The sequence below is a fragment of the Phyllostomus discolor genome, chromosome 3, assembly GCF_004126475.2.
Source record: "Phyllostomus discolor isolate MPI-MPIP mPhyDis1 chromosome 3, mPhyDis1.pri.v3, whole genome shotgun sequence".
Classification (NCBI taxonomy): Eukaryota; Metazoa; Chordata; class Mammalia; order Chiroptera; family Phyllostomidae; genus Phyllostomus; species Phyllostomus discolor.
The window spans coordinates 197,441,133-197,462,878 of NC_040905.2; the positions used below are offsets into that span (position 1 = coordinate 197,441,133).

General features: G+C 41.3%; 2 protein-coding genes across 7 annotated transcripts in view; one reads left to right on the forward strand and one right to left on the reverse strand.

Moving 5' to 3' along the window:
* The window catches only part of FKBP15 (FKBP prolyl isomerase 15), a 51,147-nt gene extending 45,739 nt beyond the window's left edge, over nt 1–5,408 (reverse strand). For all 4 annotated transcript variants that reach the window (XM_028505452.2, XM_036022079.1, XM_028505444.2 and 1 more), the window contains exons 1-2: nt 5,211–5,408; nt 258–373 (exon numbers count right to left, since the gene is read on the reverse strand). In XM_028505452.2, the coding sequence (XP_028361253.1) occupies nt 258–373; nt 5,211–5,263 (169 nt within the window). In that variant the 5' untranslated portion in view covers nt 5,264–5,408. The remainder of the gene's footprint in view (nt 1–257; nt 374–5,210) is intronic.
* Nucleotides 5,409–5,412: 4 nt separating this feature from the next.
* SLC31A1 (solute carrier family 31 member 1) overlaps nt 5,413–21,746 on the forward strand; it is a 32,413-nt gene continuing 16,079 nt past the window's right edge. Inside the window, exons 1-2 of one of the 3 annotated variants that reach the window (XM_036022082.1) lie at nt 16,087–16,100; nt 20,916–20,919. The gene's annotated coding sequence lies outside the window, so the exon portion shown is untranslated. Of the gene's footprint in view, nt 5,689–6,184; nt 6,282–16,086; nt 16,101–20,915; nt 20,920–21,746 lie in introns of those variants that run through there. The other 2 variants (XM_028505468.2, XM_036022083.1) reach the window with 2 other exon arrangements.

Sequence of the window (21,746 nt, forward strand, 5' to 3'; positions counted from 1 at the left end):
GATCCTTACTTCCTGGCAATGATTAATGAGCTTTACCTGAATTCCTGTGTAAAGGAACCCCAATAAAAGCCTGCTCGGGCAGGAGAACGGGGCGCTCTCCACTAGAGAGAGTGGCCATTTCGTCCCTATTTCCCCACAGGTCTCAGTTGTCCCTGTGTATGTTTTTCTCGTGTTTCTACGAGCATCCGTAGCTGCGATGGATACCACTGGCCCGGTATCCTCCACAGGTAGGGGCTAATCCTAACCGCTTAACTTACCTGTTGTTGCTGTTCCCTGGCCCTTCTTAGGCTGCTTTGGGGCTGTGTACTGGAAGAATTCATTTCCATGGCCAGCAGCTGTCTGATCCAGTCCAAAAAGAGAGGCCAATCTGGCACTGTCAGTAGAAAATGAAAATAACATTTCATTTTGTCATCTCTCAAACCTGATATCATGATAAATGCAGCTCACCTACAACCTTGAATAAATACTTCCTTGACTGTATATCCCACCATTCAATACTGGAAGTGGAAGACAAGTGTCTTTGAAATCAAGATTGTATTTTTGATCGGAACATCATCAGCTGACCTTACCTGTCCATAAGACTTTAGTCAAGGCATTTCTTTCTGGACCTCAGTTTCTGCATCTGTAAATTGAGGCAGTTGTTTCAGATGCTCTCTATGGTCTCTTTAAAAACTGTAAATTCTTGCCTTTAGCAAGTCATCACTTCCTACTTTATACTAGTTGATTAAGCTGAAATAAAACTGTACTATGAAGTTACACCATCAAACACAGTCCTGTCTACCACTTCACCTAACAGGCAGAACCACTCTTTTATCATCCCTTGCAATGAAGCTTATGCCCCAAATATTCTAATGAAACTGCTTTTGCAAGGATCACCAACAACCTCTTTGTTACTAAACATAATTTACCAGTCCTTATCTGAGTTGGCCTTCATGCTGCCTTTTTACACTGTCAACTATTTTGTTCTTCAAACAAAATCTTCCCTTAACTTCTGTGGGGATACCTGTGGGATGGGAAGAGGGACAAGCCCAAATAAGAGATCAACAAATGTTAAAGACGTCCATTTCATGCCTTCCCATTTCTCTGTATCCTTGGAATCTTTCTCCTTTGCTCAACCTGTCAATGTTCATGCCCCTAAGATTTTATACTCTCTCTCCCCTGGCCATCTCATTTATTTACCTTGGTATCAAGTACTAGCCAAATGCTGATGATGCTCAAATCTGTATCCTCAGCCCAGAACTTGCTCCTGCATACCAGACAACACAGATATCCCACAGGCAACACAAATGCCACAGGTCCAAACCAGAACACCTCTCTTCCAGTCCCCACTGCCCCAGCAAAACCTGTTCTTACTCGTCTGCTTCCTCTCTTGGTGAATGACATTTTGTGTTGGGGTTCCCAAGACTAACGCCAGGTTCAGTGATCTATTAGAAGGGCTCCTAGACTCGGCATATAGTTGTACTCATGGCTAAGATCTAGTACAATGAAAGGATACACAGCAACATCAGCAAAGGAAAAGGCACATGGGACAAAGACTAGAGGAAACCAGGAGCAAGCTTCCAAGTGTCCTCTCCCAGTGGAGTGACACAGAACACATTTAATTTCTTCAGCAATGAGCTGTGACAACGTGTGTGAAGTGTAGTCTACCAGGGAAGCTCATTAGAGACTTAATTCCCCAAGCTTTGGGTCTCTAGGGGCTGAAAAACAGAAACCCTCTAGCAGGTACCAAAATTCTAGAATCCCAGAAGAAACACGAGGTTCATGAATCATTTTGTTTGTACAAACAGTTTAGATAAGTGAGCCAATCTTATCATTTACGGAAAGCTTTATTATCAAGGTGGGAAATGTTTACCAATGAAGTTCCCAGATGTCAGCCAAGTGCCAACCTTGTAAGCAGGGCTTTCTAAGAATAATGGTTTTAGTTCTACTATTTTGTCTAGTTGGGCAAAATTCCCTGTCACCATACACCTAACCCATCAAGGTGAAAGAAGTGAAAAGCAGCTATTCCTTCTTGCCAAAACACTGGTTAATTTATAATTTTAAAATAAACATCAGCCAATGCATTTATAGTTGCCAAAGTCTTTATCCAGCCTTAGTTTTATTTTTATTTTTAAAGATTTTATTTATTTTTAGAGGGGAAGAGAAAGAGAGGGAGAGGAGTATAGTTTTATACTCCTTTTCTCATCAAAAACAGTAACACTTTTTATGCTACTTCAGTATATTTAAATAAACAGGGGTTCTTTCTGTTGGTAAAGTACTTCTTTCATGAACTGTGGCATCAAACATTTACTTCTACAATAATGATAATGTCACAATGGCAATCTGCTTGCCTGATTTCAAATTCAGGTTCCTTTACTTTTTAGCTGTGTGACACTGGGCAATTTACCTCTCCAACCCTTAACTTCCCATTTGTAAATGGGTGTAATAGTAAAAACTACCTCACAGAGCAGTAGGAAGAAGTAAATATGATAATGTGTATGTATTACTTAGAAGGATGTGCAGTGCCTGGCATTAAGTACACCATGTGTTTTAAATACATGTGCACACATCCTTAAAATATTAATTCAACTCAGATACCCTTGCAGAGAAGTAAGCTTAATCGATGCACAAACTGACCTGCAACTATGAACTGATATTAAGAAGAAGACAAAACTATAGAACTGGGAAAGGTCTCAAAGATCATGTAGAGAAAACCCCATTATTTAACAGCCTAGGATATGGAGAGCCGAGGAGAATGAAGTGACTTACCCAAAGTCACACTCCTAACTAGGGGCAGAATCAACATTAGAACCTAGGCTTTCCTGTGTCTTTTATGGAACTTAAAAATACTTTTTGATAATTGGTACTAGATTTATCTTTTTCTACTTTTATACTGGTGATTTATCATTACTCTGCTAATCTGAAACACAACTATACACATAACTGGCCCTTTAAAAATGCTTCCTGATTATTAATACTGGACTCGTTTTATTCTACTAAATTGAAAGTTTCTTCGGGGCAGGAACTGTGCCTTATTCCTATGTGTATTAGCCGAAGCCAAGGACCATATACTTAGAGGGCATTTACATACTTCTTCATTTCAACGTCACAATGGTGGGGAGAGGGCTAAAATCAAAAAACAAACAAAAATACCACACACTTTCTGATTACTACGTCTAGGTTGACCATTGACTTTAAGAATTTTAAGAGGCGTGGAGACATGGAACACAGATTATCAGTCATCTAGATAGCCACCCTAGGCACTAATACTCCCTTTTCTAGTAGGCTGGAATATCCTAAATGGAATCAAGTAAGTCATATGCTGAAGTCAGGATACTTAAAAATTAATAAGCACAGTTATAGAGGAAGTGAAAAGCAGCTGCAGCACTTACTGTCATATGTTCTACTTCCTTAGATAAAACACTGAAAGAAAAGCTGAATCAGAGAATGTTATATCCTGCAACTTAAATCTGATTTGTTTTTTCTGGTTATTACTGGGCACAAAAGTAAGGTATCTGACTACCTTTGTTTACTAAGACTTTCACCATTAAATTAGCTGTTGTCTATGTTTAAGAGCACAGTCACACACTTAGAAATAAAGTGTTTGAGGTCCTCTGGGCCTGCTGTGGAAAGCAGCAAAGCTGAGGCACCAAGACCTTATCTCGGGCCAAGAATCTGGAAAAGAGCACACGACTGTCATTTTCACCCTGTAACTTTCTGTCAGCAGTGCACTGCTTGTCGCACGAAAGTTGGAAGCCCTAACTTTCATTTACAGACTTCCCCAAATACTTCCACCCAGTGAAGAATGTGAATTTAAAGTATATCTTGTAAACTTTCACAAGACACAGCCATATACAAACAAAATGGGTTTGTATGAAAAAAACACACATTAATTTAAAAAGCATACTACACAGTCGACAGGAGCAAGTGGGAATGTGTGGACATTCTGGCGAATGTGTTGGGTGGAACAGGGGAAACAGGAATCCAAGCACAGCTTCACTCTAAAATACCTGAGGAACTGAAAGAGCCCAAAGGGGAACTGAGTGGACAGAGGCCATCTAAAGTGGGGGTAGGGGCCCTGGCTGATGTGGCTCAGTGGACTAAGTGCCGGCCTGCAAAACTAAAGGGGGGTAGGTAAGAGTGAATAGAGAATTGAAGGACAGGCAGCATACAGCTAGTCACGGTGTAAGTTAAAAGACAGCCAGTGTCACTTTATGTATGGAATCTCTACTAGGACTGGAAGCAACCTGAGGGCACGCACAGCAGCTTAAGCATCTTTGCAACCTCTTGGCACTCAGTGAAATGAGGGGTACATGTTAGTGTATTCATCATTCTTCAATACATTTCTTAAATTTGTTAAACAGAGTTGTTCGACAAAAGGCTATGCAAAGGTCAGAACTTGGCAGCTCATAAGTTTGAAGGGAGTCAAGCTGTCTGCTGACACAACACAAGGGAAATGGCTGAAGTGATCACTAGAGGCCGCCGCTTGAAGAACTGTACCCCGGGCTAGTGACTGGAGGCAGGGCATAACGACTGCAGTCTCCCAGATTGGTTTCAAGTTTTGGAGTGCACTTTCACAACTGTTTTTCTATCAGCAGCCACTTCCTGAGCACTCACTATGTGGCAGACACTAGGCCGAGCGCTGGGCAGAGATGAATAACATAAGAGGTCTCTGTCCTGCCTGTCAGCGCTCATAGTAGGTTCGGTGTGCAAGAACAGAGGTAATCACACCTAGCTGTGAGACTAAAGAAGAGAAAGCGATTTTTCCTGCATGGGGCTGTGGGAGAAGAGAACGCACAAAAAACGTGACATCCGAGATGAGCCTTGAAGGATGCTGGAGCTGACTCACCAGGGCCAATTCTTAAGTGTCACGGCCTTGTCCACCCCAGGAGAAAAAGTCTTACATTGGCCCTAGGTGACTCCTATGAAACACTCTGAGACAGGTATTCACATCAGCAATCACCCTCATTGCACAAGAGAAACTGTGACCCAAAGAGCAAAAGGCGAACCCGGGGTCATACTGCGTGATCTGGGAAGATGCCAGGCCCAAAAAGCAGGTGGACAGACGCAGCAGTTCCGAGCTCTGCCAAGATTCTAAGATCTGCACGCAGAGTCCGGGAATGTGGCAAGGGTCTGGACCCGGAAGTTGGTTAGAGGTCTGGTAAGAGAATGACCCCTCCAACCACGTGCACCGATTCCTCAGCCACGCCCTCTGCCCCTCAGTCACTCACCCGCCGCTAGGCGAAAGGAAGTCGGTGTCGTCTTCGTCCCCCGCACCGAGCATCGCGCTTGCTTTCGCCCGGCAACCGGGAGGGAGTCGAAGCGTTCCGAAGGCGTTTAGCCGCCGACGTCGTGAAATGCCGCGGCGGCGTGCTGCTTTCCGGCAGGGCACATTCTCGCATGTTTTCTCAGTGGAGAGGAGACCCAGGCTTTGGGGAAGGTAAAGGGGAGGGCCTCTGGAGCACGCGTGCCGCGTGACGTAAGTTTCTCCATCCCTGAGAGGCGGCGAAATCCGCGGGAGCTCCGAAGTTGTGCTCAGGGATTGGCCAATGAAGCAGGGGGCGGAGCAGCAGCGAATCGGCGGCCTCGGTTGCGGTGTTGGACACGTCGAGCGGGTCAGAAGTGGAGGGGGCTTCTGAAGAGTCGTGAGGGGCTTACGGGTTAAGGTTCTGGAAGGGAGGCGTCGGTGGCGAGACTCGATCTGGGAAGGTAAGGCCTCCCTTGCCCCTCTCTCAACCCTGGTGCGAGCTCAGTTCTTCCCCCCCCCCCCGGGTGCAGATCTGCCCACACCACTCTTCGCGGTTTGGAGAAAGGAGAAAGGGCCCAGGATTGGCGGTCTGGAGACCTGAGCTTTCGGTCCGGCCCCAGTAGTGACATAGCTGGAGTGACCTTGAGGCACGACGTTCCGTGCCTCAGTTTCCCCGTGTGTAAAACTGGTCTGACGCCCCTGTCGCCTGTCCCCTGTGGCCGACCTCACTATCCAACGGGCTGTTTGTCCAGTGCTCCTGTGTGCCGGCTGCTCCAGAAGCTTTTAGGCCTCAGAGGTCAGCGGATCCAATCCCAGTCTCCTCATAATCCCAGAATTTACAGATAGGAGAAGAAGGAACTAAGCATTTACATGATTAGTCTGAGGTCACACACAGCAAAGGACAGGCGGGCTGTATTCCTGTCTCTTGCTTCAAGACTCAGTGAGCTGATGCAAGTTCCTTTATCAGCCTTCAGGCACTGTGTGTCCTCACGGAGTGGTTGCTAGACTGGCTGCACCTTGAGAAAAGTACCCCCTCTAGAGTCCACCTGTGCAGGTGAGGTGCAGGAGAGGAGATTCTGGGGCTGGGTGATGGAAGGAAGGAAACTTTAGAAGCCGAAAATCTCCAGCCCCAACCTTGGCCTGGGTTTTGCTTAATCTTCCTACCACACACCTAAATCAACATTATATAAATATTTCTTTGGTTAACCTGGTATAATTCTTAGAACAATTTCCACGTAGGCCTGGCTCAAGCCAAGGTGTGGATAAGCAAATAATGCCCCACTGCAGTGTCCATTTCCATAGATCTCCCTGGAGTTCTTTCTCTCCAGGCCTCTCTCAGTCAGGTGAGTACAAGAGGTGCCCATTACCCGAATGGTTTAATCTGTTAATTCAGTTCACGAAATTGAAGTGAAATGTTTGGTATCTCTCTCCCAGAGAACTTCGAACCTCTTGGCACTTCCCTTGTTATACTTTTTATTATAATTTGTGAACTTCTTAATGGTAAGCTCCTCAAGAGCAGGGGGTTGTTTTATTCATCTTGGTGTCTCTTGTGTCACAGAGCACTGTGTCTTCTTGCCCATAAGGGGCAGTTCTTTGTTAGGTTAAGTAATGGAATTCATCCTTGTTTCCCTATTTATTTATTCTCTTTGGGTTTATCCCGCGTGTGACCCAGAGCACCCAGCAATGGCTATGGCTTTTATAGGTAGCGTTCAGAAAGATAAAAATGCTGTACTAGCTGTGAACTGTCTGGGTCGCTCAGTCTTGTGTTAATTGAAGGTGATTTGACTTTCGTTTAAAGCTGGGGGGGGGGGGAGAGGGAAATAAGATAGCTAGAAATATTATATGTAACTAATTTTTGTTGGTGAAGTAATCCTCTGTTGAACTCAAGGATAGGTCTGTTGTCTGCTTCCTGTGTTTATTTTACAGATTAAGATGGTTAAAGCAACAGAGGCTGAGAGTGTTAAAGCAGTGACGCATCTGGAATCTAAGCCCTAGAACAGGGACCCTTTACAGTAACTCTGTTTAGCATGCGAAGTTGGTTCTCAGGAAATAAAAGAATGAACTGCCTAAGTAACATAGCTCTTTTTAACTCCTCTCCCCAGTTCTGGTCATTGTCATTTTAGCACCAAAACATCTAGTGCTTTTAAAAAAACACTGTAAAGAATCTCTTGGGTGTTTTATCTTGCATTCTTGAGTAGGGTGTTTTTATCTGGGGTATTTAAGTAACACCCCTATCTATTGTTGAGATAGGCAGTAATCCTAAAATGTGGATCAGCCTTTTTAATAATAGGAACACCATAAATACTCTGGCCCAGATCACTATTGTCAGAACCCAGTTGCTGGTTCTGATTGGCAGTATAAGGAAATTTGGAAGGTGAGGCTTCCTCAGTCTTTGAACTGCAGAATTGGGTGCTCCTAAAAAGCCATGTCTTCCTTAATTAGAATATTGGAGTAGGAATCAGGAAACCTGAATTCCCATCCCAAGACTTTCTAACTCACTCTGAGCTTAGGCCAGGCTCCCTAAACACTTTGTAAAAAGGAATGGATTAGATCCAGACATCTATTAAGTGCTACTGGGGATGCAGAGGTAAGGCACAACCCTGATCTCAAATTTGAAGTGAGCATTTTTGTTTTACACAGCTTTTAGATGTATTTGTAAAATGTATTGACCCCCTGAAGTTTAACCAGGAAGCAGCAGTTTTAACAATTCTACTCAAAATCAGCAGTTTTGCTACAGAGATGACAATTTTCATATACAGGTACACCCATACTAGTCTGTACTGGTGAATTCATGTTAAAATTGATAATTTAAAGTTGTAACCAAGTTAGATCATAAGTGTGGTGGTAGGGATATGAATTGAATATAGTAGGTTGGGGGGTTGGTTATCGGGTTCTTTCTGTTCAGTCACTGAAAACAAAAACGGTAGAACACAATTCAGGAAATATCTGAAAACCTGCTATGGTGTTGCCTAAAATAAGAAAATGAGTTAGTTATCAATAGTTGAGTAGCTGTTATCAGTAGTTGGGAATAATTGTAGTATACAAATAGCCGTAATAGAATATATAGCAAAGTAAGTCCCATAAGTAGAAGTTAATTATTGCAGAATTTAAACGGAAGAAATAATCATGTCTGGGTTGGAGGAGGGTGTGGAGTTAGAAAATGGGCTTTGAAGATGAGGGTGATAAGAGTTGCCCTCTTATTGGATGCAATTAGGATCAGTAGTTAACTGAAAAAGTAAGTTAAAGCAGGGAGTCATACAGATATTAGTTACAGGCAGACCTTAAACATTTTACTTTATCTTAAAACGTAAACATCTTGCCATTCTCAACATAATCCTCTCCTTGGACTGCAGGTCTCAGGGATCTGCAAAGTACAGCATAAGGGCCAAGTCTTACCCTGGTCTGCTGCCTGTTTTTGTAAATAAAGTTTTATTGGAACACAGCCAAGTTCATTTCTTTACATATTATCTTTGGTTGTTTTCCGATAGAAGGTAGAATTGAGTGGTTGTTTATGTCACCTTTACTAGTCTTTTCAGAGCTTTCAACTTGGTTTTCATAGAAACAACTACCACATTCTTAAGCTCTGGAGCCAAATTATTTTGCCATTTACTAGTTGTGGAGACCTTGGACAAGTTGCTCACTTTCCTCCTTTTAAAATAGAGACAATAATAGTATCTAGTTGCTGCAGTTTCTGTGAAGATTATCTGAGTTAATTCATGTAAAGCACTTAGAACAGTGCTTGGCGGGTATTAAGTGCTCAATTAATTCTGGCTGCTGCTGTTGTTTTTCTCTCATTTATACTTCATTACTTTGTATAATACTTTTTAAAATTATATACTTACAGTAATTGGCACACTGACACAAGTTGGTTTGTGAACGAACACACACAGCTGATACCCTGTATTAGTGCCCCCCTTCACTGGAGAGGGAGAGCAGGAGTGCTGCGTCCGTGGTATGGGAGAGTGGCCTTGCTCGAGTGTCATTAGTTACGTTGGTAACAAGGGTTCTCTGGGATAGCTGGCTGAGAGTATAGAACAGTGCACAGAGGTAAGGAGGGGATTAAAACTGAAAAGGAGACTAGGGCCATATTTGTCAATACCTTGAAGGTCAAGGTGACAAGTTTGTCCTTAGTCTAAGTAACATAGTGTGTAAAAAAAATTCAAATGGTTTAGGTGTGTATGAAGTAAAAAGTTTCCCCACTCCATGTGAGTAGGAGCTACTTCATTTTTCTAATAGTCCTTAGAATGTGGAGTGGTGAGGATTAAGTGAGACAAGGTGTGGTAAATGCTACTTAGGACACTGGTATTAATCTGTTGAAAACCTCAGCCCCGTTGTTTTGGTGGGGAGGAATCATAATATCAGTTTTGAATTGAGAAAAATAAAGGTTCTAGACTGAATGGGCCTAAAATTAAATGACTGCTCTAAAGGTAACGGTTTATACCATAGTCTTAAGAATCTCTGATCCTTAAGTCTGTTCATCTCTTTGTTCCAGTTTGGTTCTGCTGTTTATTCCTCTTTGTACCCTCTTCACCAGAACTGCTACAAAAGAGGAAAAAAATGATATAATTATCATAGGAGAAACAAGCGTTTACAGTGACAAGATGGCTTCAACTAGTGGAAGATGTCAGATAAGTCAGTGACCAGGTGGCATCAAGATAACTCTGCCAATCATGCCTGGCTTGCTAGAGCCAGGCACGACTGGGGAACAGGAAGGGAGGAAAGAGGGAGGGCTCCTGATGCCTGCATTCCCACATGCAGCTGTTAGCATAATAAACCCACTTTTAAAAACCAAAAGTTTTCTGTACTTCGTGACTAAGTGTGGGAAGTCATCAAGAGTCTGATACTTTATATACTAAAATGAGCAGCTGATGCCAAAAGAAATCTTATAGAAGAGACTGGGAAGGAAGTTCTGTTGGCTTTGAGTTATATTTCATAATTTAGGTAACATCCCCGAGCAGAGGAGGGCCCATTCTTAGGAATGCAAAGCCCTGCAGAGAAGGAAAGGGTTGAGGAGGGTCCACCCTACCTCTTTTCCTTTGCACAAAGACCCCAGGCTTGTGTAAACAACCTGCTTTTGTAGGCTGGGGACATTATGTAATACATCATAACAAGATGGAAAAAAAACCGTTGCAAAAGAAATATGAGGAATGATTTGGAGGGAACTCTTAAAGAGCAAAACTCTAGCAACCAGTGAAATATTAGAGGACCTTTTTTTAGCCAGGTTGAGTCCCTTCCTAAATAAATAGTAGAATTATTATAGAACTGTGCTGAGTGTTTATATAATTTTGAAGCAATTGAGAGCACCTAGAATGCAGTTGTTCAATTTATCAGATGAAAGGCAGAGGAATGCTGCTATGTACCCGCAGGCCCCCATTCCTTCCTCCTACCTTTCTTTCTGGCTTGTTATCAGCTCCCATGTAACCCTGTGCATAATCTGTACCTTAGTACATCTTATATTACATTTTAATTTTTAAAAAGATTCTATATATGTACTTTTAGAGAGAGGGGAAGCGAGGGAAAAAGAGAGAAAAACAGGAATGTGTGAGAGATACATCCATCAGTTTGCACACCCCAAACTGGGGACCCAGGCATGTGCCCTGATTGGGAATCAAACCAGTGATCTTTCAGTTCGCAGTCCAGCACTCAATCCACTGAGCCACACCACCAGGGCATATTTAAATTATCTATATGTATCCCTCCTCCCTCAGTCTGAGCTGCTTGAGGCCTAGGGCTAATTATAGTACTTTTACTCAATAGGTACACAACAAATCTGAGTGAAGAGCGAAGAGACTGAGTTCCTTGGGGGTCACACAAATAGTAAGCCCCAAGAAGCAGGTCTAGAATCCAGGTCTTCTTATTCCTAGCCCAGTACTTTCCTGCCACACCATGCAGTTTCTATCTGAGGTATTGAACAACACTTCTCATTTTCGTTTACATTCTCTATACATTTTCATTAAATCATCCTTTATTAATTAAAGGGAGGGAGAAGTGAAAAAGGAACAGGTAAAGTGGTTTCTAGTTTCCACCTCACACCGAGTTAATTCCCAGTATTCATAGGCAAGCCAGAAGCACTATGATCTAGGTGATCGAGACCCTATATATCTAAAGTTTAATTGGGGGTACTTTGATTATAACTTGGTTATAACAAGAAGGCAGTTAAAGCAGTGTTTTGGCCCTTGAACAACATGCATTTGAACTGTGTGGGTCCACTTACACATGGATTTTCTCAGTAAATGTGTAGTCAGCCCTTTGTACCCTCAGGTTTTGCATCTGTGGCTTCAGCCAAGCACTGATTGAAAATAGTGTTTTCCCAGTTAAGGAGGGCTGACTCTATGTGTTGTTCTATGCCATTTACACTTGATCTCAGCCAAAAGGCCGAGAAGCGATTGTTCTATGCCATTTTATATAAGGAACTTGAGCATTCATGAATTTTGGTATCTGCAGGGGTTTCTGAAATTAGTCCCCTGCAGAAACTGAGGGACAGCTATAAAGTTTTGGGGGAGTCAGATGTTTTATGTGGCTTTTGACTGCTCAGGGGTTGGTGCCCCTAACCCTTGCATTGTTCAAGAGTCAGCTGTGTATATGTATCTGACTAGCAAGTCGAACTTCTTTACATCAAACTGTAAATGGCTGTATAGGTGCTTTAAGTGACATGAAAGTGATCCCTGTGTGTGAGTTGGACATCTCCTTTCAGAGATTAATTTTGTCATCCAATGAGTAAGTAAGCTATTATTGATAATATTTCATGTGTAATATACCTTAAGATTAGAAAGTATTTGGACACTTTATTTGATCCTCATACACCTGCAAGAGTAGCAGGGTAGGTATTTTTATATCCATTTTGCAATAAAGGAGCTAGTACTTGTTGAGTTTAGGTAATTGGCTTAATGTCACCTGGCTAATAATGGTAAACTTAGGTCTATTGCTCAGAGCCTTTCATAACTAATCCAGTGCTTTTTCCACTCTTACCACACCGTCTATAAAGTTCTCTGAAAACTACCTAAATCATACTAAAGCACTCAAGATTAACACATTGGAAGTGTGTCAAGGCTACAGAAGGATCCAGTAAGAGGAGTATAAGAGACTACACCTCATGATTGCTTTATTCCAGCATGTGGCTTAGTCAACAACAAAAGGTGTCAGAAAAATAGAGTCCAGTGGCTGAGAGATACACTCCCTGTTGGACTTAGGCCCTTCCACCATTGCATAACTAAAGGGCTTTTTCAGTTCCTTTGTTTGTTTGATATAATCAAATTTGAGTTGTCCTATTTGGACAAGGCAAATAAAAGCTTTTCTAAAGCCTTTGTAAAAAAATGTAGTTGTATACTTGATCTTCTTTGTACAGAAAGGTGAGAGTGGGCAAGAGAAACAGGAGCTTCTGTGTTATTTGCCACTAAAACAGGATATGTAAAATTCAGAAATCCTTCCTGCTTAGCTGCTTCCGGGCATACCCTCTGGAGAAATGGGAGGGTTGGGGAAAGTGGTTAGCCTAATGCTACAGAAGTCTTCTATGAGAAGCAAATATTCGGGTTCAGTTGACTAAAGAGTACAATAGCATCATTATTCAACAACATGGGCCTCAGTTTCATTTTCTGTAAAATAAAGGAGTTGCACTTAAAATATAATTTTTAAAAGTAGGAATTATATTCATGTGGCTCAAAATTCAAAAGGTTCTTGCAGGTACGGCCGGCTCTCCTCCTAGGGATCATAGTGTTACAGCTTTCTTGTGCACCTACCTCCCAGACGTAGTATAGGTGTTTACACACAATATGTATATACTTTTCCCCTTTATTATTATTATTATTATTATTTTACAAATGAGAGCCTACAGTGTGCCTGCCTTGTTCATTTTGTAATATACCTTGGAGATCATTCTGTCACTATATAAGGAATTTCTTCATCTTGTTTATGGCAGCAAAGTATTCCATTTTATGGGCATACGATAATTTATCAATGCCCTGTTAATGAACATTTAGGTTGTATTTTCAATATTTTGCTCTCACAGACAGTTCTGCAACAAATAACCCTGTTCTTATAACATTTCACAGATGTGTCCGTAGGTATTTAGGAGCGGAATTGCTGACTCAAAGGGTATGTGCATCAGACTGATAATTACTGACTCTGCTAGTTCTGATAGTTTATGAGATTTTAATTGTAAGTGAACAGTGAAAGAGTTGAAGGTGTCATTTTCTTGAAAACATCCAGAGACTACATATTTTTTAAAACTATTTTATTTATTTACTTATTTATTTTTAGAGAGAAGGTGAGGGAGAGAGAAAGAGGGAGAGAAACATTGGTTGGTTGCCTCTCACACATGCTCCAGCTGGGTACTGGCCAGCATCCAAGGCAAGTGCCTTGACTGGAAATTGAACCAGTGACCTTTTGCTGTGCAGGATGACACCCAACCAATTGAGCCATGCTGGCCAGTCTTAGATAAAGGTGCCATGTTATGGCTTAGAATTAAGGGGCAGAATTACTACCCCTTACCTATTCTTAAGAAACTAAAATGTAGGAAAGATGGGCAAAAACAATATAATGTATCATATTTATATTTCAAGGTGGCATTTTGAGCACATCTCTTTTCCTTCCTCAAATCCTAATGAAATGACGATAGAAATACAAAAACAAGGAAAAGTGATATTTTGATTTGTAATAAAAGTATATATTTGGTCTTCATCCCATTTCTGGCACAGAGCTCCTAAAACTCTTGGAATTTCCTAAGTAAAGAGAACAACAAAGGTGTCTTTTTTTAATTGCATCTTCTGTTCAGGACCTCGCCCTATATATCTCTTCCTTTACCTGGCTGTTGATTTGTGTACTTTAATGTCCTTTATAATGCATTGGGAATCTAGGGAGTAAGTGGGTTTCCTGAGTTCTGCGAGCCACTCTAGCAAATTAATAGAACCCAAGGAGAGGGGTCATGGGAACCTCTGATTTGTAACCAGTTGGTCAGAAGCAAGGGTTACAACCTGGGGTCATTATAATCAGCATCTGAAGTGAAGGGCAGTCTTGTGGGTCTAAGCCCACAGCCTCTGGAATCTGACGTTATCTCTGGGTAGACAGTGTCAGAATTGCATTGAATTGTAGACACCTAGCTGGTTTGGAGAATTGCTTCGTGGTGGGGAAACAACCTACCCCCACAAAAAAGCATCTCTTATAATCAGAAAAGAGGGAGAGAGAAGCCTGAAACTTTGAGACGCTGCAAAGAAAATAGATGCAGATTGGAAGCAAATGGCTAGCCACCTGATGCAACATAGGTAAAGGACGTCCCTGCCTGTGAAGTTACGTGGATAGGATGCATTGGCACACTCTCAAAACCCCCAAACTGAGAACCGCAGAGGTTAGAAAGAAAGGTTAGCTAGCTATGAAGTAATGGCTGAAGGACAAGTCAAAATGTACCTGTGCCAAGTTTAGAAAGAACAGCAGGTTAAAAGTAACAATAATGAATATTTATTGAGGGCTTACTGTGCATAGTCCCAGTGCTAAGTGTTCAGATACTCACTGTCATGAAGTAGTTGCTATTGTCATCCTTATTTTAGAGAAAACTACCTTTGTCCTCTTAACCATTGTTCTGTCATCTACATGAGTGCCTCATAATAATCCTTCAAACAATCATATGAGGTAGGCTCCTTTTATTATCCTGATTTTAGAGCTGAGACAGATATTAAACAATTTGCCCAAGGGCCCACAACCAGCAGGTACAGTTTTACCAGTTAGAGAATGAGTACAGCTCCATGTGTACTTGGAAACTTGCCATAAAAAAGAAGTGGGAAATGCCTTTTCTGCCCACAACTTCCTCTGCATGTGTTTGTTTGCTTGTTTTTGTTTGGTTTGTTTGGGGTTTTTTTTTGGTTTTTTTTTTTTGGTGTCCTATTCAGGATCTCAAACTGAAGCCCCGATCTCAAAAAGACAGGAGCTGATGGTTAGGGACAGACCCTTGAGTGCTAAACTTGGAACAAATCTTTTTTCTTCCTTTCATTTTTTTAATCCTCATCCAAGGATATATTTTTATTGATTTTAGAGAGAGAGGAAGGGAGCAAGAGAGAGGAAAAAGAAAACATCAATTGGTTGCCTCCCGTAAGGCCCAGACTGGACCGGGGATCGAACCCACAACCTTTTTGGTGTACAGGATGACACTCCAACCAACTGAGCCACCAGGCCAGGGCACAAACCTTAATTTTATTAATCATGTTAGAAACTAACATCCAACAGTTTATTTATACAAAACAGTGCATTTCCTATTTAAGGTTTACGTTTCTGATAGTTCAGCTCCTATATTTTACAACTAATCTAAAAAAATAAAACTGTGGAAAATAAGTAATTTCACCTTCATGTGGAACTCAAGAGATTTTATTCACACAGTGGGTGAACAAACCTGTCCCAGATCCCAAAGATGAATCATTGGCGATTCAGTTAGTCCAGGTGTGTGTTTGATTGTTAGGCCGAGGTATGTGTAAGCTGTGAGAGAGACTCTGCTAGCTCCGTGCCCTGTTGGAATACCAAAATGCTCTTCTGCTTTAGATTCTAGTTAAATCTTGACTAGATTCTTGACTTTTTCTTTACTGTTTTTTTAAGCTCTTGTTAAACATCCAGCTCTTAGATTCTTTGTGCTATATATTTATGTTGTACATATTTTTAATTCAGAACTGGGGTTTTCAAATTTGAGTGCATAAGAATCACCTATGTAGCTTGGTGTCTAGATCCTTAGGCCCCATTCCCTGAGAGGAGATTCAGCCGTCTGGAGTGGGGCCCACAACTTTCACTGTTAGCCAGACATCTCAGTTGATCCTATTTCATGTTCACAATATTATGAAATGTTACTACCCTTGTTTTATGTGTATTATCCCCACAAAGTCTTAGTGACTCGTTCTGGGTTCCAAAGATGGCACAGCCTGTTGACAGCAGTCTGACTCCAAAAACCAGGAGGGCTCCTGCTGTTTCTGCTTCGGCCAGGTATCCCTCAGTCGAGGTAATTATTTAAGTTCAGTGATTTGGAATTTCTTATTTTTAAAAAAATTTTTTAAAGGTTTTATTTATTTTCAGAGAGGGAAGGGAGAGAGAGACAGACAGACAGACAGACAGACATCAATGTGTGATTGCCAGGGGTACCCTGGCTGGGAATCGAACCTGGGACACTTTGGTTCCCAGCCCGTGCTCAATCCACTGAGCTATGCCAGCCAGGGCGCGATTTGGAATTTTTTAGAAAATGATATGAACAGTGCACTCTGAAATGTGTTTAGTAAGTGTTGAGCCACTGAAATGTTAGCATGTCTAAAGCTTATCAACTAGTATTCGGAATGCATTTAGAAAAGACAAGTATGCATTTGTTTCTCATTGAAACAATATTATATACACCTAGACTTCTCTTGTTGAAATGGGTCCTAAAGATGAATTATTCTATCTCTTCACTAAGGAAACTGTGACCATAACAATGAAATTACCTAAATGTTTTGGAAAACCCAGGCTAAAACCAAAATTCCCTGATTTCTAGTCTTATATCCTTTCAAACTGTAGTAATGATAAAGGTTAAGGTGGGCTTCAACTCATATGTTGCCTGAGAATGATCCAGAAGACTGCTGAATCAATGGTTGGAAGTGATGATTCTTTGTGACAACATTCAGCATTTGAAGGTTCATAGACATAATCATCAGAAGTGATCTGGTATTTTAAAGAAGTAAAAAAAATGGTTACTTTTTTATGGGTTCTTTAAAAGTTGTTTCTGACACTGAAAATATATAGCAGAATGGCATTTGGGGTTTTTTGTGAATTTTAACAAAATGCTGAAATGTGGCCTGGCACTTGGGCTATATGGAAGTCCATTCCCACTTAGAGCCACATCGAGATGGAGCAGCCAAGAGCACTGCAGGTAACAGTGTTAGCACAAATCGTATGTCTTAACATGGTATAAAGCACTGCAAGATGCGACTGCTTTGGAGGTTGGTAACAAGTAGATTTAGTCCTTGTTGGTAACAAGGACTTCGCAGACTTGACAGGGCACGCTTGGATAACTTGACATTGATTTACCTAACATGTAGGGACTGTCCACTTGTGCCTCCCCGTAGAAATAGGTCTTCATTTCTTTCTAAGCTTCTCTCAAAACTACAACTGTTTCCTTATCTCAGTTTTTTGGGGGTGCACCCAAAAAGCAAAACAGCTAACTTTGTGTTAAGAGACAAGGGTGCAAAATGGTTGGATGCAAGTACCAGGATACAAGTAATAGAAAGAGCAATGCACTTGAGGTCAGAATCTGGACTCTAATTGCAGTGTCTCTAGACTGACTGCCACATGATTTCAGCTAGTCAGTTAACCTTCTGTACCTCAGTTTTCCATCTGTGAAATGAATAGTCATTCTTGTTTAATCCAGGCCTGTCCTTCAAGTACAGTTAGGTTTGGAATCATACTACATTGTTGTAGCTCAGCAGAAAAACCTGAGAATATGCCACAAAAGTAAATGAAGTTACTCTTGGACCCAGATTTAGAATCAGTCAACAAATACTTGTTGACTGCCCACCTAAAAGATCTGTTAGAGTGCACAAAGCCTTAACCTGAGTTTTGCAATGCATTCTATAAACAAGCTGTGTTTGTCTTCAGCCTCATTATTGAGTACTCACAGAGGAGAATAATAATAATAATAATAATGCTTTTACATATGTCATGTGTTTTTTTCTCTCAGTATTTCTTCCCATTCCTTTAATTACTTGAATGACATATAACAACCCTGAAGGAAAATAAGACAGGTACTGTGTCCATGTTTCCCTGAGTTTTGGATGAGACTCAGAGATCAAAAGTATTTCTCTATGGGGTGGGGTGATTGTGCCCCCAGGGGAATTTTGGCAATGTCTGGAGACATTTTTGGTGGTCACAGTTGGGATGGTGCATCTGGCATTTAGTGAGTAAAGGCCAGGGATACTGTTAAACATCCTGCAATGCACAGGCTAACTCATACAACAAAGAATTATCCCTCCCTGCATGTCAATAATGCCAGAATTGAGAAACTGACATAAGTGTTTTTATCCAAAAGAATAGAGTTATAGAGTTGAATGGACCAGAATCCAGATCTTGGAGTCAGTCTAGTCTTCTTCACTGAACCTAAAACAGGGCATTAAAAAATGGAGTCACATAAATTCTGGATTCATTACTAGTAATTGGGGAGGTATGAATGAAAAGTGGGGTTTGTCAATACTACTGTTGAAGGCTTCCATGTATAGTACAGATTGTATAATCTAATAAAAATCTATTGAGCATTTGCTGTGTGTCTTACAGTTTGCTCTCCATGTTCCACAAGGAGCTTAGTCTGCTCTCATCGTACTGTTTTTATTAATTAAGCAGCTAACTACCAAATTTGAGTCATTTACCCAAGTGCTATTGAAATCCAGGTACAGCCCCTTTAGAAGCCTCTATACATTGTACCTACTGCCACTCTAAAGACCCACAGAACTTTTATAGGAAATGTCACCAGGACACTTAGCTAGAGATCAGCAGAGCCAGGAGTTAACACTATCTGATGCCATACTCGTGCTCTTAACAATATTCTGTAAGCTGAACTCTCACCTATCAAAGGTTGTATGTGACTTTAGAAGCTCTTACAATCCAGGATATTTCTTATAGAATATTCCTCAGTTTTTGCCTTCCAACTATTTTGTAACCCAGAAGTTAGAAGCTTCTTCTAATCCTCCTAAAGCTTTATCAGAAGTCTTTGGATTCTGGTAATTAAAGGATTATAGCCTCTAGCTCTGTAAGTTTTGTCTTTTCCCTTCTGTGAATACCTCACAGAAGAGCTTGAATAGGAAATATTAGGGAAGAAGAGACAAAGGCTGGCTATGCTATACAGCAGCCAAAGTACTCTGCTAAGGTACAAGCTAATCACATCACTTCCCTGCTTATTGCCCATAATTAGCTTCCAGTTGCCCTTGGAATAAAATTTAGTGTCCTGAAGATTATCTTTAAACCCTTCTTAATTGATACCTGTTCTTCTCCCTCTTCTTCCTCATTGGCCTCTCTTCCTCTAAATGTATTCTATTCACACTGACCTTAAATGCCCTGGATTCTTTTCTTGCCTCAGGGATGCTGCTCCCTGCCCTTCTACCCAACTCCAGTGATTTTTCTGTCTGTTTAAGTGTTCCCTCCACAGGGCTTCTTTCTCCCTTCCCCTGCCCCTTCCATACCAATCAGCTCTTTTACTCTCATTCTCTGCCACAGTACTGGGTTTACCCCTTCATACCACTTACCACAATTTGTAATTACATATACCTACACATATTTACTTTTTACATATTTAATGAGTTTCCTCCTCTAGATTAAGCTCCCAAAGGCAAGAATCCTGTCTTTTTGCACCTGGCTCCTTTTAATTAAATATTGAAACCTTGGTGGGTTTTATAAGAATTAAATACTTTTTTAAAAAAAAGAATTGATTTATCTTCTTAAAGAGAGGGGAAGGAAGAGAGCAGGGGAGGGGGAGAAACATCCATCGGTTGCCTCTCACATCCATGCTCCTCTCCGGGGACCCGGCCCTTCACCCAGGCCTGTGCCCTGACTGGGACCCCAGGGGCCTTTAAGTTCACAGGCCAGTGCGCAGCCCACTGAGCCACACCAGCCAGGGCAGAATCAAATGCTTTTTGAATGAATATTTGTTGAGTGTCCTTCTAGATGTAGTAAGGAGGTAGAAATTAATTACTTGCCTTCGAGGAACTTGCTATATATGTATGGCACTTTTTGTCTCATAGTTTAAAAAGTCAAAATTTCTGTAAGAGAAGATTGCTAGGGAAATTCAGAAAGGAGAGATTTCTGTCAAGAATTCAATGTAAACGCATGAAAAAGGTAGCATTTTTAACCAAGCCTTAAAAAATGAGCTAGACTGTAAACTCAGAAGAGCAAGGGCCATGTTTTAACTTTATTCTAACTCTCACACATTTAAAGTGCATGGTCAGTGTTGAGTAAGTAATGGCAGGATTAGACGGAAAGTGGTGAGGGAGAGGGGAAGGAATTACAAATCACAGGGAGTTACACAAGCCAAAGAGGCATACAGTGGTCAAATTGCTACATCTATTCAGGAGAAGCAAGTAAGTCTGCTTCAGTGTAATATTTGTTTTCCCACCCCACCCCCCAGTGGAATATTTGAATGTGAGGAGGATTAGATGGAAATACAGTTGGAAAAGTAAATCTAATGGATAGAGACATAAATGCCAGATAGCATAAAATAAGTGTATCAATATCAGAAGTCGGATGTGAGGTGGTTAGGTTACTCATTGCAGACAGAAATTAGTTTCTGGGAGGCAGCCTGAAATGCAGATTACAACTTAAGAAATGCATGCAAATGGTGCCTGGGGTACAAATACTAGTTTAGCTTGGAGTACTGGTTCTACTGGCAACATCGGCACCATCAAATGGCGAGATTCAGATTCCTGTATGTGGTTTGACCAGAAAGAAACATATCCAAGAGGATACTTTTGCAGTTGTCTGCAATTGATGACAATGAGAAAGAATTTTGGAGAAATACCTCCATTCAACTGTTTCTCCAACCTTTTCTCAATACTGTTCTATCAGCACGATGACAGAAATGGGCGCAGATTGAAAAGATCATAGAAACATTTCAGGGTATTTTGTGAGACTAATCCAGTTGGAGTTATGAGGAAAGGCAAAACGTGATATGAATGTTCAGAGGTCTTAGAACTAGACCTTGGAAGAGGAGGAAGGTTTGTTGCATCAGAGATCGTGAGGATGGGTATTCCAGAATGAAGAAACAGTGTGAGCACATACCAGAGAAGTGGAGCTATGCCTAGGAACACCAGAAACTTTGGCAATTGGATTTAGTTGGCTGGAACACGAAGTACATGTAGGCAGGAAGGGAGGTTGGGACCTTTGTTTTAGAGATTTGTGCCCTCAGAACAAGGATGTTAGTAGACATTGGGAAGGTTAGTAGGCAGTGGAGTTTTTTGAGCAGCTAAGTAGAGCCATGCCGTAGGTAAATTAATTTGTCACTGATGAATCATCCAGGATGAACAGAAGGCAAGGGTACTGTTAGGCAACCCCATGTTTGTAATGGAGCTGCTGATGGTGAAAACCAGAAGCAGGCTGGATGAATCTTCTAACTTACTTGGGATCAGGAAAAGTGACTAAATTTGTGACATTAACAGGTACAAAATTGTGGCATTGGGTTAATGGTAAGGCAGGTTTAATAAAGAATAAGTTCTAGGCCAGGAATCAGGATGCCTAGGTTCTAGGCGGACTACCTCCACAGCCTTCTAGTATAACACTGACCAGGGTACTTAAGCTCTCTGTGCCTGAGTTCCTTGAGATAGGTGAGGAAAAAATAAGATAATGGAATAGGACTTACAGGAAGGAAACGCCATTGTTTCATGCCATGCCATTTGTTGAGGTTCCATGCAGTTATTCATTTGGTAGGTGTACAGAATAAAAACATTTTAAGTTAATTTTATCTTACAGTTTGCTCAAGGTTTAGTGCCCTGGAGATGTAATTTATATAAAGGATCTGGATTTGGCATTTCAGACCATTGAAGGC